The 14,775-nt window shown below is 47.9% G+C and overlaps 6 protein-coding genes across 6 annotated transcripts; 4 read left to right on the forward strand and 2 right to left on the reverse strand.

Moving 5' to 3' along the window:
* Window positions 1-125: 125 nt before the first annotated feature.
* Window positions 126-619, forward strand: EJ05DRAFT_503933 (uncharacterized protein; the record flags this gene model as incomplete). Its single annotated transcript, XM_033747491.1, has 2 exons — window positions 126-236; window positions 293-619. 2 exons carry the CDS (start codon window positions 126-128, stop codon window positions 617-619), a joined length of 438 nt encoding a protein of 145 aa, XP_033596849.1.
* Window positions 620-1,005: 386 nt separating this feature from the next.
* On the forward strand, window positions 1,006-1,756 carry EJ05DRAFT_479390 (uncharacterized protein). The gene is made up of 2 exons (XM_033744665.1): window positions 1,006-1,222; window positions 1,309-1,756. Exons 1-2 carry the CDS (start codon window positions 1,115-1,117, stop codon window positions 1,636-1,638), a joined length of 438 nt encoding a protein of 145 aa, XP_033596850.1. The 5' UTR covers window positions 1,006-1,114; the 3' UTR covers window positions 1,639-1,756.
* Window positions 1,757-2,038: 282 nt separating this feature from the next.
* Window positions 2,039-2,966, forward strand: EJ05DRAFT_513886 (uncharacterized protein). The gene is made up of 3 exons (XM_033748474.1): window positions 2,039-2,087; window positions 2,179-2,330; window positions 2,438-2,966. Exons 2-3 carry the CDS (start codon window positions 2,241-2,243, stop codon window positions 2,801-2,803), a joined length of 456 nt encoding a protein of 151 aa, XP_033596851.1. The 5' UTR covers window positions 2,039-2,087; window positions 2,179-2,240; the 3' UTR covers window positions 2,804-2,966.
* A 373-nt stretch (window positions 2,967-3,339) lies between these two features.
* EJ05DRAFT_489122 (uncharacterized protein) lies at window positions 3,340-4,233 on the reverse strand (the record flags this gene model as incomplete). The annotated part of the gene is made up of 3 exons (XM_033745765.1): window positions 3,340-3,948; window positions 4,128-4,147; window positions 4,197-4,233. 3 exons carry the CDS (start codon window positions 4,231-4,233, stop codon window positions 3,340-3,342), a joined length of 666 nt encoding a protein of 221 aa, XP_033596852.1.
* A 5,387-nt stretch (window positions 4,234-9,620) lies between these two features.
* EJ05DRAFT_503938 (uncharacterized protein) lies at window positions 9,621-10,282 on the reverse strand (the record flags this gene model as incomplete). The annotated part of the gene is made up of 2 exons (XM_033747492.1): window positions 9,621-9,756; window positions 9,816-10,282. The coding sequence occupies 2 exons, from the start codon at window positions 10,280-10,282 to the stop codon at window positions 9,621-9,623; spliced, it is 603 nt and encodes a 200-aa protein (XP_033596853.1).
* A 691-nt stretch (window positions 10,283-10,973) lies between these two features.
* Window positions 10,974-14,695, forward strand: EJ05DRAFT_140117 (WD40 repeat-like protein). Its single transcript, XM_033739227.1, has 3 exons — window positions 10,974-11,036; window positions 11,083-13,863; window positions 13,928-14,695. The coding sequence occupies exons 1-3, from the start codon at window positions 11,019-11,021 to the stop codon at window positions 14,588-14,590; spliced, it is 3,462 nt and encodes a 1,153-aa protein (XP_033596854.1). The 5' UTR covers window positions 10,974-11,018; the 3' UTR covers window positions 14,591-14,695.
* Window positions 14,696-14,775: the final 80 nt, after the last annotated feature.

Genomic DNA, 14,775 nt, shown 5'->3' on the forward strand with positions numbered 1-14,775 from the left:
ACCTCTCACACAGCAAATATATCACCCTTTTCAACTCTTCCTAAGGTAGCGCTTGTCTCCTTACTTTCTTACCAATTGTACTAATTAGGCCTGTAATCTAGTCATATCTGATCATACATTAAGACATGGCTCCAAAGGTTGATCCTGAAGCTATTCCCACGGTGCTTACTGAGAATCAGATGAAGATCCTTGTCTTCATGTGGGCTCAAGTTGACCCTGACCCCAACGCTTCTATCGTGAGTCTCAAGTCATATTCATTGACTTCTATTATGGAAAGCTAAGATTAGGATAGGTGGATAGTCATAAGATTGCAAATGACCATGGACTCGCTTATAACTCAGTTCGCAAGTGGGTAGCAACCATTCGCAAGACGATTCGTGCCAGCGTCGAAGGTGGCGCCGGTGACGATGCCTCTCGCAAGGCTAAAAGTGATCCTAAAGCCAAGGTCATAGGAGGTAGCAAGAAGCGCAAAGATGCTGAAATCAAACATGACGAAGCATCGGAGGAAGACAAAGAGGGTCCGCCTACCAAGAAAGCAAAGAGCAAAGTTCGCGGAAGGAAGAAAACCCCTGCTACTGACTCGCCGGAACTTGGTGGAGAAGCAAGTGGAGAAGCTTAGATGGACTGAACATTGCCCAAGCTCTGATACGTATTGACCTTCTCATAGCGGCGCTATTGAGTTCAAGTGTCTCCTAGGCGGAGCTTTTCGTGATCGACACGCACCGCTTCACATAAACAAGAAGACCCGTGGCATCAATACCTTGGATACAAGCCTAGATCTGGTACTGACAGTCAAAATACAATCAATGGTCTTTTATAAGCTTCTTTATCGTAGTCTGTGCACGAATTTTTGTTGACTGCCGTTCACGCAACTGTTTCCATGGTGACACAGTTTCACTGTTGAGACAAACCCTGACCCGGTTTCCGGCAACAACAACAACGACAATTGATCGTTGCCCACACCTGTTTCGATCTTTCTTTCTTCCCTGCGCCTAAATATATCTAGGATTCCAAATCAGTTCCTGGTCCGTACATCACTGTCAAGTCTTTCATTCACTGAACTATACAGACCCGAGGCAAAACACGAACTTCAACCGTCAAGAAGGACAGCAATATGGCACCCAAGTCTGATTCGAAGACCGGCTCCGCTACGAGCTTGACTGAGAAGGAGATGAAGCTACTGGCCCTGATGTGGCTCTGTACTGATGTCCCAGATCCAAAAGTACGTATCAAAACCTCACCTTCTCCAAAGATCACAAGCAATTACCTTTCACAATCCCTCTGAAGCACTTGTCTAACATATCACAGATCGATTACGACAAACTTGCTGACCTGAGCGGCTACACCAGATCTTCAGTGATGACCTACGTCCCAGTCATCAAGAAAAAGATCAAGAAACTTCAAGGCCCAGATGCAAGTACAGCTACTGCCCCTGACTCCAAGAAGGCCTCAGCAAGCGGCCGAAAGCGTAAGGCAGCTGATGTGGAGGACGAGGATGTCGACAATGACACACCCGCTCCCCCGAAAAAGACAAGGGTCATCAAAAGCGCCAAAAAAACTGCGCCAGTGGTCAGAGCCGAGCACAGTGAAGAGGAGGAAGCTATTGAGACGCATACAGAAGGAGAGATCGAAGCTTAAACTCATTGTGTGCAGGTATGCGTGGAGGCAGCACTATTCATGATTAGGTTCAGGGGTGAATGGAAATCTCTTTGCCTCCTTTCTGGCAAGCATACATCCATTTCATCGTATCTTCATAGTAGATGTTGTGAACATCTGGGGGCTGGAGATGATCAACGCATTGGGTTTGGGGACTCTACGGGGCAGTCATGGTATCTAGCTGCTCTAAGTATCGATGCATTCGCATAGTAGTAGATGAATGCAACACTGCCGGAACTGGCACAAAATCCTGCTACTGCTCGCCTTGAGTCACTTATGGCTGACAGCCTGCGAGTTCACCTGTTGTGATTGGTGCGCCCTTTTCTCAAATAAATATTTAAGCCGCCTCTTTCTCCACATTTTTTTCTGATTGCAACAACATTGTGAAAGCTGCCTCACCTCACCCACAACAACCTTTCAACTCTGATAACGTGAGTACATTATTCTAAACCTAACCTATTTCTGACTTTCTGTTTTTGATCGAAAGATCTTGTGTTCATCGCTCACATTTCATGTCAATAGTTCACATCCCTGGTCCACCCAGCAAAAGAACCAAATCCTCCAAACACTCAAACCACGTCAATATGCCTCCAAAGGTCGACCTCTCTGGTATGCCCGAGCACTCTGCTCGCATGCTCGCCCTCGCTTGGCTTTGCATGGATACTGAACCCAAGGTGAATCTTCTCCCACTGATCTCCCGTAAGCACGCGCTTACAGAAATATACTGATACTTTCTTTACTACATCATTGCGCAGACCTAGAGCTAACTCTCCAACTCTAGATCGATACTGCTAAGCTCTCTCAGCTTTCCGGTTATACCCTCAAGTCTACCGCTGAGATGTTGCGTGTCGCAAAGAAAAACATCCGCGCTATGGATACCGCAGATGGCAAACCCGTGACCGAGCCCACCAGCAAGGCTGCCAAGCCTGTAAATAAGGTGAAGGCGACTGCTGGTAATCACGATAAAGATGAAGACAACGATCTGAATGAGTCTGTACCCACTGTCAAGGCTATTAAGGGTAGGAAGCGCAAGGCTTATGTCGACGAAGACGAGGATGTTCCAGCCAAGAGAACCAGAGGTAAGGGAAAGAGGATTCCCATGAACGAGGAGAGTGCTGATAATGGAGATGATGAGGATGAAGTTTGAGATGGATTGGGATGGAACGAGATGGAATGTAAAGCACTAGAGGCTATGGTGAGATTTCGTTGCACTGATGGCTAGCACCAACCGGGCGAATGGACCCGATTTGACTGCGCTGCCAGATATCTTGTGCATGTAGCATGCGTTACCCACATTAGGAATAGAAAAGACGTTCCTATACTATCTACTATGGAGCCAAGTGTTTTACTGTCATTGGGAGTCACTTTATAACTATCCGACCTATGAAGTGACTCAGTTCACACGCCGGAGTAGATGCAACATCCATGGTTTTCATGATTCTACACAGCTTAGGCAGGAATCTTTCTCAATGAAAATGTATCGTAGAGCTCTAAATATCTCTCAAACAATTCCACCAAGAGCACACCGTTCGGTGCTCCCCCTCTCAGTAGCACATGAATCATGAAATACATGCACCGATCCCCTCGATACCACACAACGAACACATCCATACCCCTTCACCAATCCCCAGAGCCCACGTCGAAGGTAAACCAGCTTGTACCCTTTCAAAACCTCTAATACAGTTACCCAATCACGCCTGGCCTGAATCCAGCCATCCTGTATCTATCATTCAACTTCTGTGCATCGACCAGCATCTGACGACACCTCTCATATCTTGCCTCAAGCGCATCATATCTCTCCTGCATCTCGTCCATTGAATCGCTACAACCAACAAAGTCCCCGTCATCATCATCCTTACGATCCTCATCTTCTTCTTTCAGGTCGTGGATCGTCCACCTTTTCTGTTTCTGGCACCACGGACAGATCTCCTTGGTACCGGCACCACTTCCGTGTTCGGATTTGTACGCATATAGGACCAAGGTAATGGAGTACACATGGGTAGCGATTGTGTATATACCGCGGAATATAAGCACGTGTGACGCACCGGGGGATGATAGAGGGCCCCAGACAAGGAGCGCTGTTGATATGAAGGAGAGTATGTGCGGAAGGATCAGGCCATAAAGTAGATATTTGTATACACAAGATCGTGCAGTTTTGGGTCGAGGAGGCGGCATTGAGGAGTGGGTTTCAAGATTGAATGCTTGGGTGTGAGGATACACACAATTTAGAGTACGTTCAGGTGTGAGGGCAAAAGAATGGAAAATCTCGGAAGATGGTGGCGAAGGAGATGACTAGAGGACGTGTATATGGACGCGTAGAGAGATAGCATGAAGAGAGAAGTCAATTACGGAACTGTGGGTGTTCTAATTTGTTTACAATGCCAAATCACAACACTCTGCTGTAACGATGCATACACCCAGAATAATGACCATAAATGTTGCATTTTGAAGATCCCCAAACTTCTACATACATTCAAATCGAATTCAAGCACTGCATCAAGTTCAGCAATGCTGGACTCTCTGACTAAAAAGAGACATACCCAAGTACTGTCTCATGCTGCGTAGACTGTGATGCATTATGGAAGGAATTGTCAAGATCGAAGCCTATGTAAGCAAAATTTCTCACAGCGCAGATTGTGATTTCGTGACAAAGACTCACGAGTTAGATTAGTGCTAAAGGGGCATTGAGGCCTGGAATTTGGCAACATATGGCGGCCTCAAATCGAACCAACAATCGCTCACGTTGGGGCACCTCCTTCTCATATGTAGACTGCGACCCCATCAAACTGCACTAAGATACCGGGTTCTCTAGAGCCATGATCTTTGGTGGTATGGTCTCCTTTATAACTGGCAGTTCCTTTCAGCTTTTCGATTATGATTTACCTTACGACAGTTTTCACAGGGGTGATCTGGTGGTTCTGTGGTATAGTTCACCAGGAGCCCATATGTTATGGCACTAAGACGCAGTGATATTATCTGGAGGGTTCAAGCCGTATCTACAAATTTCGTTCTCTGACTTGGTCCCGCGCTTCGTCCTTAGAGCGATGTCTTATGGCTTTGGTTTTCAAAGTATGTTCATATGTATGGCTGGGTACCTTAATAGTGTACTACAATAATGTTTCTTCATTTCAGATTCGGTTGATGTTCTCGAAAATGCGTGGAACAGAGAGCGACGAAGATATGGTGTGAAAATACGTGTCTCCACCCTGAAATTGACGGAAATTTGTACTTGAGACTTACAAGTTGCTTCGTCGACCGCCACTCCGTCCCTACGTTGTACCGGAAAAGCCAATGATTCTTCACCTCCCACCTGCAGATTGACGTTTACCTACTGACTGCACAAAGTTGGATGTGACAAATCCTGCTATGGTTGCAGCATTGCTCACTATCCAGGCAAGAGACAGAATCGTCAGCGCTCCTCTTGACTCATATCAATATACGACTTTGTAGAGCCTTCTCATAGTATTTGATGAGTAATAATGTCGTATCTAACCTGATGAGATGGAGGCACCTTCAAACATAGTATTGACGTTATGTCCTTCAGTACCCCTCTCAGATCTTGTCAGTCGCTACGCATCAGATAGGTAGCATATATGTGGAAAGTTGAGTAAACTTGAGTCTGAGATCATCCAAATAGAGCATGGACCAAGAAGATTCGATATATGATGACGATTCCTGAAGCGTACGTTAGAGCTAACGACTTAGTGTTCTTAGCCACCATATTCATATGGTGCACTTCGGTATGTCATGTCTAGCGCAACCAGGACCAACAGGTCTAGGAAGAGATAGATTCGAATGTGGGTCTGCGCAACACAGGCCACTCCGATTCCTGTCAGACCCATCAGTGTTTCCCGTCCTAGACGTTCCCAACAGCATGAGGCATATCGGACTTTTCAGGCAGGCGTACGTCCCGGACGGCAATTTTTTTCGTGGCTATGCATCGGACTACACCAAAAAAACTAGAAGTCGGTGTTCAGTCGAACATGAATTTGATTAACTCGGCATTCTGAGTGGATAGAGTGTTTTTGATAGATATCCATACTCCATGCCTAGTAGATATAAGCATATTTCAGAGTACTTACAGGCCTTTTCCAGGTTGCCAACCACCATATCGCTGTTTGTTGCGGAACATGCCGTACGAGAGATGCACAATGTACAAACACATCCGTCTAACTCCATGGTGATCGCGAGAATTGAGAAACTTATCTTGAGGCGTTCCAGCACTCCAGGAGACTGTGGCGTCGTGTTAAGAGATCGGAAGAAACCTTTCCGAACAGCTTCGAAGGATCCACATCGGATACGAATAACACGAAGGGGCGTCCTGCTTTTGCGATTTGGAACAATGCCAGAAGATAACAGTAGTAACAGCAATAAAGAGGAGTTACGTGAGAGTAATGGAAAGAAACATATGAGATCGCTATTCATGCACGCTATGCTACAGCAAACAAAAGCTTGGATATATTCTAACAAAAGAACATGTATGAACAATACTTACTTACTCCTTGCCGCTCACTTCTCCTGATATAATGTATGGACGTGGCGAACCATGATCGGCGAAGCTTTTAACAGACCCTGCCTGTAAGTAACAAGTATTCCAGGTCATCAATATCGTTATCGTTTCCAGCTGTGGCGTGAGTATAGATCCGGATGGTGCTCCACATGCTCTCAGGATCGGGAAGACATTATGAGCACAAGTTCGCGGCTATGTACGCATTTGGTTCGGATCTGACGGACGAAAACTTCTTGATCTTCAACATGCAAACGCCACCCCTGCTGCACGTTCTAAATGGTCTTTTGTGTTTTGTCTATCGTCAAGTAGTTGAAGTGGGTGGGAAAGGTTCGAACGGCCGCGGCCCGCGACGGCTTGGAAGCCAGATCATAGGAAATTATTTGGGCAGAATCCGAATCGTGACAGAGTTCTGAACGGGTGTCAGCAGTTCCGACGAATGAGAAGAGTTCCTGCGCGTCCAAGTACGGAAATTTTCCTGCCCGATCTAGAGCGTTGAATCCCTTTGAGCGAGCTTTTTCGGCTTCGCGTAGATGTGGTGCAAGGTACAGGCGCGGAGAGACGCTACTGCAGCTTGGCCAGCACTCTGAGAGTCGTCGATGAGGCTATTCGGACATCCCGCAGTCCGCCGGAGATAATATCATCGCGACCTGTCTGGCGATGATTCTGGGCTTCGAGCAGCGCCGACAAGCTACGAGAGGCTCTACGATGAATCTAGACTGCTTATACGATGTCTACGAATATCATTTCATGATGGATCACCACTAACATCATGAGAGGAATTGTAACGTCTACCGTAAGAGATAATCCTGAAGGATTAGGCCAACAAGCGCGTATTTCGAGGGACAAGTCTCGAGACTTCGGAAGAGAGCTGAATATGAATCACCATGGCATGGCGTCCCGAAACGAGGCACAAACAGGATTTGCAGTGTGAATTCGTGTTGGGGTCGAGAAACGCGGAGTCGTTGGTATTTTGGTCACGAGGCTGAGTCGTCGTCGCAAGGCTGGCCGGCGATCAATCGCCGACTGGTGTATGTTGCTTCTTCTTCTCCCAGCCAGAGCTGACAGTTTGGTGTCCAATGTTCGTCCGAATCAAATGGAAGTAGAGGATGGCACAGACGATGGCACAGACGATGGCACAGACGATTGATTGCAATCATACAAGGACAAGGCAGCATAGAAACGTCCGAGTGTTAGCGACGTGGCCATTTCTGGCCAGGCTCACGTGAGGAGAATCCCCCAAATGCCCACTACAGGCTACAGCAAGCCTCGCATTTGCAATTCAGCAAACGCCCCAAGAACAAAAAGCCCATCCATGGCCCTGGGGCTCCGACACGCTGGCCCAAACATGAAACGCACACCCCCCCTGGTGGATGCAGCTCGGGGCCAGGCCAGGGCACTTTGACGTCCGCATGCGGCGTCTGCAGCCAGTCGGGCTGGGGCAGGCTGGGCCGGCCTGTTTGAAACGGCAAAACTGACAGGCGTAGGCAGATAATTATATCGAGCTTACGTTGCGCGAGGCGCCAACTCACACATGCAGACGATAGAGTGATTAAGGGCTTTTACGGCGGGCCCACAGTGAGTGACTAGCCTGCACATCACCCGTTGACACACATTCCATGCTAAGGTCTTGGATCCACACAGCTCGCAGATGCACACGCAGGTACACGCCGCGTGTTGCCCTCGTCATAGGTCTGGCCGCTGTTTGTTAAACGCCTTGCTTTTATTGAGGCTGATGCATGGCCCAGGAAGCTGCATACGCTGGCTGTTATATTAAGTTCCCTCTGCCTCTTCTTGGTGTCTGTATATACAACTCGAAACCAAGACTCCTCTCTCCAAGACCAACCAGAACATTCAACTACTGTCAACCTCCCGCTTCAGATCCAGTCCGTCATACATAACATTACTCCTCAACTATCTGCCATATCGCATTCGCCTCCAGCCACATCCTCACAATGCATTACTACGCTCTCGCCTACGGTACCGACATCCAGGACGATATCTACGAACAAGTGATCGGACAAGCATTGAAAGCTGAGATGGAAGATGACATAATCCTTCTCAACACACATAAAGAAGAATCTTACGATGAATATTCGGACGATGAATATTCAGACGATGATCTCGCCGAGTAAGTCCATATGAATTGCACATTGCTTAACAACACGCTAACCTGAATAGGCTTCAAGACTGGCTCGATGCAGACATGTCAGCACCTTCAACACCTCGCGAGCAAAAGGAATATTAGACCATTTCGCCTTTATCTCCTTCACTTCGACAATCTCGCCTCTTCGACTCCTTCTACGTCCAGATTCATGGACGTCGCATCTTCACACAGTGTTTTAGCGCTATCTACTCTATGCCTTCCATATACGCCTCCACGATCAATTTCATTTGTTCCCACTCTGTACTAGCTATATACGGGGGCTCTTTCCACCTCAAGGGTCTTCCTTGTCTTCATCAAACATGTCACAATATTTTATTTTTCTCTCAGATTAGGTGTTCTCGGGGTGCACAGAATTAGCGGAAAGCTCGGACTTGCAAAAGCATTTTTTTACTTTTATTGTACTACTGTAAAATTTGAATATAGACTTTGGAAAGCGAGGCGTTTGGGAAATGAGAACTGTTGATGACGTCGGGCATCACCACAGCGATCGGGCTACCGATCTGAATTTACGAGAGATTACGAATGTATCACCACAATAATAGAATAGAACAAACGTCGCATGCGAATGCAAACAAAAACCATTTCGAACAACCGTACTATGGTGATCTTCATCTTTGAAACCTGTGCAACGTGCCTTGTCACCATTTCAAAACACCTCGCGTTACGAGCAACCGCAAACGTGATCTTTCTACGTCCGAGATGTAATATCGTTTCCGCCAGAAAACACTGCTCAGTGATTAGTAGATTGCCGCAAACAGCAGTCCCAAGCGTACGAAACCAGCATACGCGTTTTCCGTTGCAGTGGAGACGCGTTCAGCCCAAGCCCCACAATGACTCCATCGCGCAGCGCGCCCATAGAAAGTTTTGCTGCATCTGCCACCTGCATCGCGAGGCTCAATCTTTCGGGTCATAAGGCTATCGTGTACATGCGCGAGGAGCGGGGGTTGGACCGATCTCCTATGCGGCATACAATAGGAGATCTAAGTCATGCATAAGGCTGTGACGTCAATTCATCGCCGATAGAAAAATGATTTTTGAGGCGTGTGAGTCCGGTTGTCGGGGAATTGGGTATGGGTATGACGTAGAGCTGGGGTTACAGTGGTTTTCTGATGTAGGCTTGATGCTAAGGATCGTAGGCATCGAGGATGGGATTCTTGCTGATACATGGATGACATGGGCCTGGGACCGGCTCAAGATAGTCGCACCATCTAGTATGCTACGAGGGTCTGTCCTTTAGACGTAGTCCCAAGATGTATGTGTCGTCAACTATTTCATTGTGCCTATAGGTAGCTATTCATGACACGCTCCTTCTTGCCAGCCTGAACTGACCCCAGTCGTATAACGGCCAAGAATGAGCTCCCCAAATAGCACACCACCAAGGACGGCAAACAGGAAGCCTACGTTAAAGGTCATCACTGCGAGCATGCTGTAGATCGGTCAGCATTGAATATTGAAACAACGCAAGGAAGGCCTATGACGACATACAGGATGTAGCCAATAAAAGCTCGGAGGAATTCCAACAGCGCGCGTGTCCCATCTCTACTCAGGGACCATGCACCATTCGACACCCACCCCGATGGTAGATATGCGCTTCGCGAAGCTGCCCGCTCGACGACGATATCATTCGCATCTGACTTTTGGCCAGCATCATCGTTATCGGAGTGCATATGCGTAGCAAGGTATGGGGATAGTGGTTCGGCTTCGGATTCATTGGCCTCGGAGGAATAGTTTGCTTCCCGTCGGCTTCGCGACCTGTGATGCTTCTTAATGTCCGGCGATCGAACTGCTACCCACGATCTCTCGAGCTGGGTCTTCAGTGCCCCGAGATAACGGTTGGCCATCGCGATGAATATCAAGAAGATCAGAGATCCGACATATGCAGCTGGCGAGTTGGTAGTCCATCCGGGGAAGAACAAGGTGACGCGAGTGGATGTTGAGAATGTGGACGACATGGTCGTCATCATTGTGTTTGCTTCCATAATTCATGTAGATATAGGGGCGTCTGCAGCAGAGCTGTCCCTCAATCGCTGTTGCAGACGATAGATGATCCTTTGTGATTGAGATCTATTGAAGTCCGTTGGCTCACGTATTCATAGAGCACGAAGATGCTGTGATATGCCTTTCTCTTCGTGGCTAAGAAGAACGTAAGCTTGCTAAGTTATTGGATACATGTCGGCTTGGATAACACCTCAAACGTGCTCAAAGTATATCATTGAGCCTGTGGGGTCGGCTTCCACTCAGTACATTGCTGTACAGTTGCTGCAATCTATCAGAGCACACATTACCTATTCACCACCAGGCTCTGATCCTTATGTTGCGATTAGTTGTGCGCTGATGATTTTACGCCTTCTTGCATACTTAGAGGACGGTAGTTAACATCTAAGTCGTTGTCGCGTCGATGGATAGCTCTCATACTGAGGGCAATTTCACGCACGCCACAAATATGTGACGCAGTAAGTCGCCATACAAGTATTAACTTGTATACGATCAAGCCGGATGTGATGCTATAGTATACTACGAAACAATAAAAGTAACAGCACTGTGCCAACTGAACATGATTACAACGACGCGCCATCTACCTTATTTGCTCAACAATGCTTATGTCAGCTAGTTGACACTACTAGTAGCCCGTAGATACCTAGTTATGACTAGGCGCAAATAGGAAGGGCGGATTTCTTTCACGTATCGATGTCCTCACGTCTCAAGGTGCGCAATCATTATTTCGAGGTGTAATTCTCTAACACTTTATTAGCCGGCCAGCTTACGAGCGCCAGTGACTGCACTTGCGACCAGCTGGAATCTAGTTCTAGCCGGCGAAGGGCCATATTTGCGCGTGTGGAAGTATGAACATCATACGTCACCTTTACTCGTACATCCGATCTTTGAAGCTCAGGCAATACATGGCATTGCTACGAGGACTATCAACGTGACAGATGCAGTGTTAGTCGTATGGGGAGGTCGAGAAATACGAGTGTTGCATCTCAAGCATGAAGTCAACGCAACCGCGCCTGACGAACTCAGCATATCGATCGTCGCCTCTGCTACCGCTCCGGACTGGATACTAGACCTTACTCTAGCTTGTGGAAAGGAGCATTCGGAAGGGACCACTCAAGTTGTGTTACTAACAGCTCACAATGCTCTGCTCACCTTGGACGTTAACTTCAATCCTGCAAGCCAGCATCAGGTAACACCCTTGCGACAAATCACAACAGGATCGCGTTGCATACTGTATGCAGCACACATCTTACGGACTGGTGACGACTGTTTTCTTGTTGCGTCGGGCACAGCTTTTGGCGAGATCATTGTATGGTCAGTGGAGTCTATCAGTAGCGAAGATGTTACCGTCAGGCTATGCCATGTGTTCACAGGGCATGAAGGCTCAATATTTGGCGTTCAAATATCACATGAACTGAGCCTTAACCCCAAGATATCCCCTCAGAGATTATTGGCGAGTTGTAGCGATGACCGTACCATTCGCATCTGGAATTTGTCGGGCATTGGGGACAAGGCAATATCCAACGACCCTTCAAGAACTCTCGACGCGTTGCGCGATAGAGAGACTGGATTTGGGGCTAACATTGAGGACATAAATGCCGTTCCTGATGACCGGAATCGATGCATAGCGACGGCTTTTGGTCATCTTTCGCGAATTTGGCTCGTGCGATTCCTCGACCACCGTAGTTCCAACTCGCAAAGTAGGATCCGGCTTATATCGGCAGGGGAAGATGCGAGTTGCCAATTATGGCAGCTGGAAGCCAAGAGTATAGAAGGCAAATACGCTGCCGTACTTGAGCATCTTAGTACTTCTAGGCTTCATAGCGGCAAGAACATCTGGTCTATCTCTGTCCTGGAGACTAAAATGATATCTGGTTCGAGGGACAGCAACAATGTCATAGTTATTAGCGGGGGTGCTGATGCTGCTGTTGTTAGCAGATCCTTTCAAGCTACTGAGTCGCTATCTGAGGTCGAAGAAGTGCTTACCGAGTCGGTAAAGCCTTCTGCCATTCTCGACGAAGAGTGGACTGTGCCGCAAGCATTAATTGCAGCAAACTCATGTTCCGAGAGTCGCCAAAGATCTCCCGAGCAACATAATCCTGCATCGTTCTTCCGGGCGTACTCATTCATCAGTGAGAACGAGGTCTTGGCTACGACAAGCAAGGGACATATTCTCAAGGCAAGCATTGAGCCTGGTAAGTCTCTGAGATGGAGTCTACTTCAGCAACTACATGACCTTGAGAAGTTCGCGCTATGTACCTCGTCTATCACGGCACAGATGGCTTTTATTGCCTCTGGCAGTGGACAGATTTACTGCTTCCAGAATCAGACTGCCTTGTTGACACCGTTGGTCAGAGTAGATGGCAAAGTCGCCGCGATATTCGCGCGAGACAATGCGTTTGATGTCGAGACCGCACCACGGGAGATTAGTCTGCTCATAACCACAGTTGGCACCACATTCGCGCGCCGTCTGGTTGTCGACGTGCCGAGCACGAATGCGAGCCCAGTTGTTACCAAGGCAGATCGTATCACTTTGGAGCAGGGCTTCACTGTGACCGCGTACGTACACGAATCCCCAGAGGATTCAAATGATGGAAGATTCATACTTGGAAGCCGGGAAGGCGCAATTTCGCTATGGGATCTGAACCTTGAGTCAAGTCACGCGACACTGACGATGCGGCATGTTCATAGGAATGAATCGGTGACAGCATTGGAATGGGCTTCAGAGTCTGAAGGGAATCTCCTCTTTTCAGTCGGACGCGATGGTACATGTTGTGTACACCGAATTGATTTCTTCCGCAGGACTTTCGTCACTGTACATAGGTCAAATCTACCATTTGGACCAAACATCGAGGGGTTGAGCCTAGACAAAACGACCGGCGACGTGATTGCATATGGCTTTCATGGGAAGAAGTTCACCGCTCAGTCTCTGAATGATGAACAAGAACTGATCACTATCGAATGTGGTGGTGCTCATCGCTTATGGGCTTATAATTCGCCGAGAAATATAGACACTTCCAACTCTGGTGGAACATTGATCTGGACGAAAGCCTCAAAACTTCGCATATGTGCAAAACCTCGAGCTTCATACAAAGAATTGCAGCATGGAGGACATGGACGAGAAATCAAGGCTTGTGATGTCTTCAGTCACGGATCTAGTAAACTCATTGCAACCGGTGCAGAAGACACCGACATTAAGCTATTCATACCGACGCAGGGAGGCGAAGCAAAACACTTGGTGGGCTTCAAATGCATTCGCACGGTCCGGAAGCATGTTACTGGCATCCAGAATCTGAAGTGGTCCAAAGACGGCTCCTTTCTATTCAGTAGTGGCGGATGTGAAGAGTTCTTCGTATGGCGCTTCCACAATGTGGACGTTCTACGCATCGGTGTCGTCTGTGAGGCTGTATGCCCTACCATCAGCGATGTATCGGACTTACGCATCACGGACTTCGATATCCTAGAGGGACACAGTGACGAGGATGCTGAGTCGTACAAGTTCACAATCGCTATGACGTTCTCTGATTCCACGATCCGAGTAAGTACCCAAGCCAGCCAATCCTCCAGCCCCTTACGACCCGTCTTACTCATCTGAATTCTAGATCTACGACTACACCTCAACTACAGCGTCCAAGAAATTCGCTCTTCAGAGCACTGGCACATACACCACGGCATGCCTGACCAAAATCGCATTTCTGTCCCCAACCACCTTTGTCACAGCCAGCACGAACGGACACATTGCATACTGGACGCTGTGCAATACCGTTCCGAGCGACGCCCCACCCGCTCTAGTCTATTCTACTCATCATCGCATTCACCAATCGACCATCAAATCGCTCGCGCACATAGCTTTGACCGATGGCACATCGCTCATCGTCACTACAGGCGATGATAATGCATTAGGCTTGACCCTGTGCTCTTGGAGCGCAACTACCGAGATACCGTCTTTCTCAACACTCCTTATTCCCCGTGCTCATGCTGCTGCGATCAACGATTGTGCATTGCTGGACTCCCAATCCGGCGTCTTCGCTGTGACGGTCTCGAATGACCAGAGGTTGAAAATGTGGAGCATCAAGGTAGATCTAGATAAGAAGGGGACCGACAGATTGGATGCATGTCTGGTTGAAGATGTGCCCAGCGCTGTGGCGGATGCGAGTAGTCTCTGTGTGTATCCAGATTCAGGAGAACTTCAACAAGAAGGCGTATTGCTGAGAGTACTAGTATGCGGCGTGGGTATGGAGGAATGGAAGTTCAATACGGTTTGATACCACTAGGCGATGCAAAAAGTGCTTAATAATAGAACAGATCTGGTATTGCGCCTCTGATCGCGTGAACCTGGATTTTTTATCTATTATGAGGTGTAGATAATACATGCAATGCAACGTCCCAAACCCAAGGCCATGAAACGCCCAGAAGGTTACCCATCAGACCAAGGACATCCAGGTACAAC

This window comes from Pseudovirgaria hyperparasitica (assembly GCF_010093815.1).
Source record: "Pseudovirgaria hyperparasitica strain CBS 121739 unplaced genomic scaffold EJ05scaffold_16, whole genome shotgun sequence".
NCBI lineage: Eukaryota > Fungi > Ascomycota > Dothideomycetes > Acrospermales > Acrospermaceae > Pseudovirgaria > Pseudovirgaria hyperparasitica.

Bases quoted from the DNA above. Each gene is read 5' to 3' on its own strand.
- EJ05DRAFT_479390 (XM_033744665.1), top strand. From the start codon at position 1,115: ATGGCACCCAAGTCTGATTCGAAGACCGGCTCCGCTACGAGCTTGACT. The intron at 1,223-1,308 runs GTACGTATCAAA...AACATATCACAG, and splicing joins CTGATGTCCCAGATCCAAAA to ATCGATTACGACAAACTTGC.
- EJ05DRAFT_513886 (XM_033748474.1), top strand. From the start codon at position 2,241: ATGCCTCCAAAGGTCGACCTCTCTGGTATGCCCGAGCACTCTGCTCGC. The intron at 2,331-2,437 runs GTGAATCTTCTC...CTCCAACTCTAG, and splicing joins GCATGGATACTGAACCCAAG to ATCGATACTGCTAAGCTCTC.
- EJ05DRAFT_140117 (XM_033739227.1), top strand. The intron at 13,864-13,927 runs GTAAGTACCCAA...TCTGAATTCTAG, and splicing joins TCTCTGATTCCACGATCCGA to ATCTACGACTACACCTCAAC.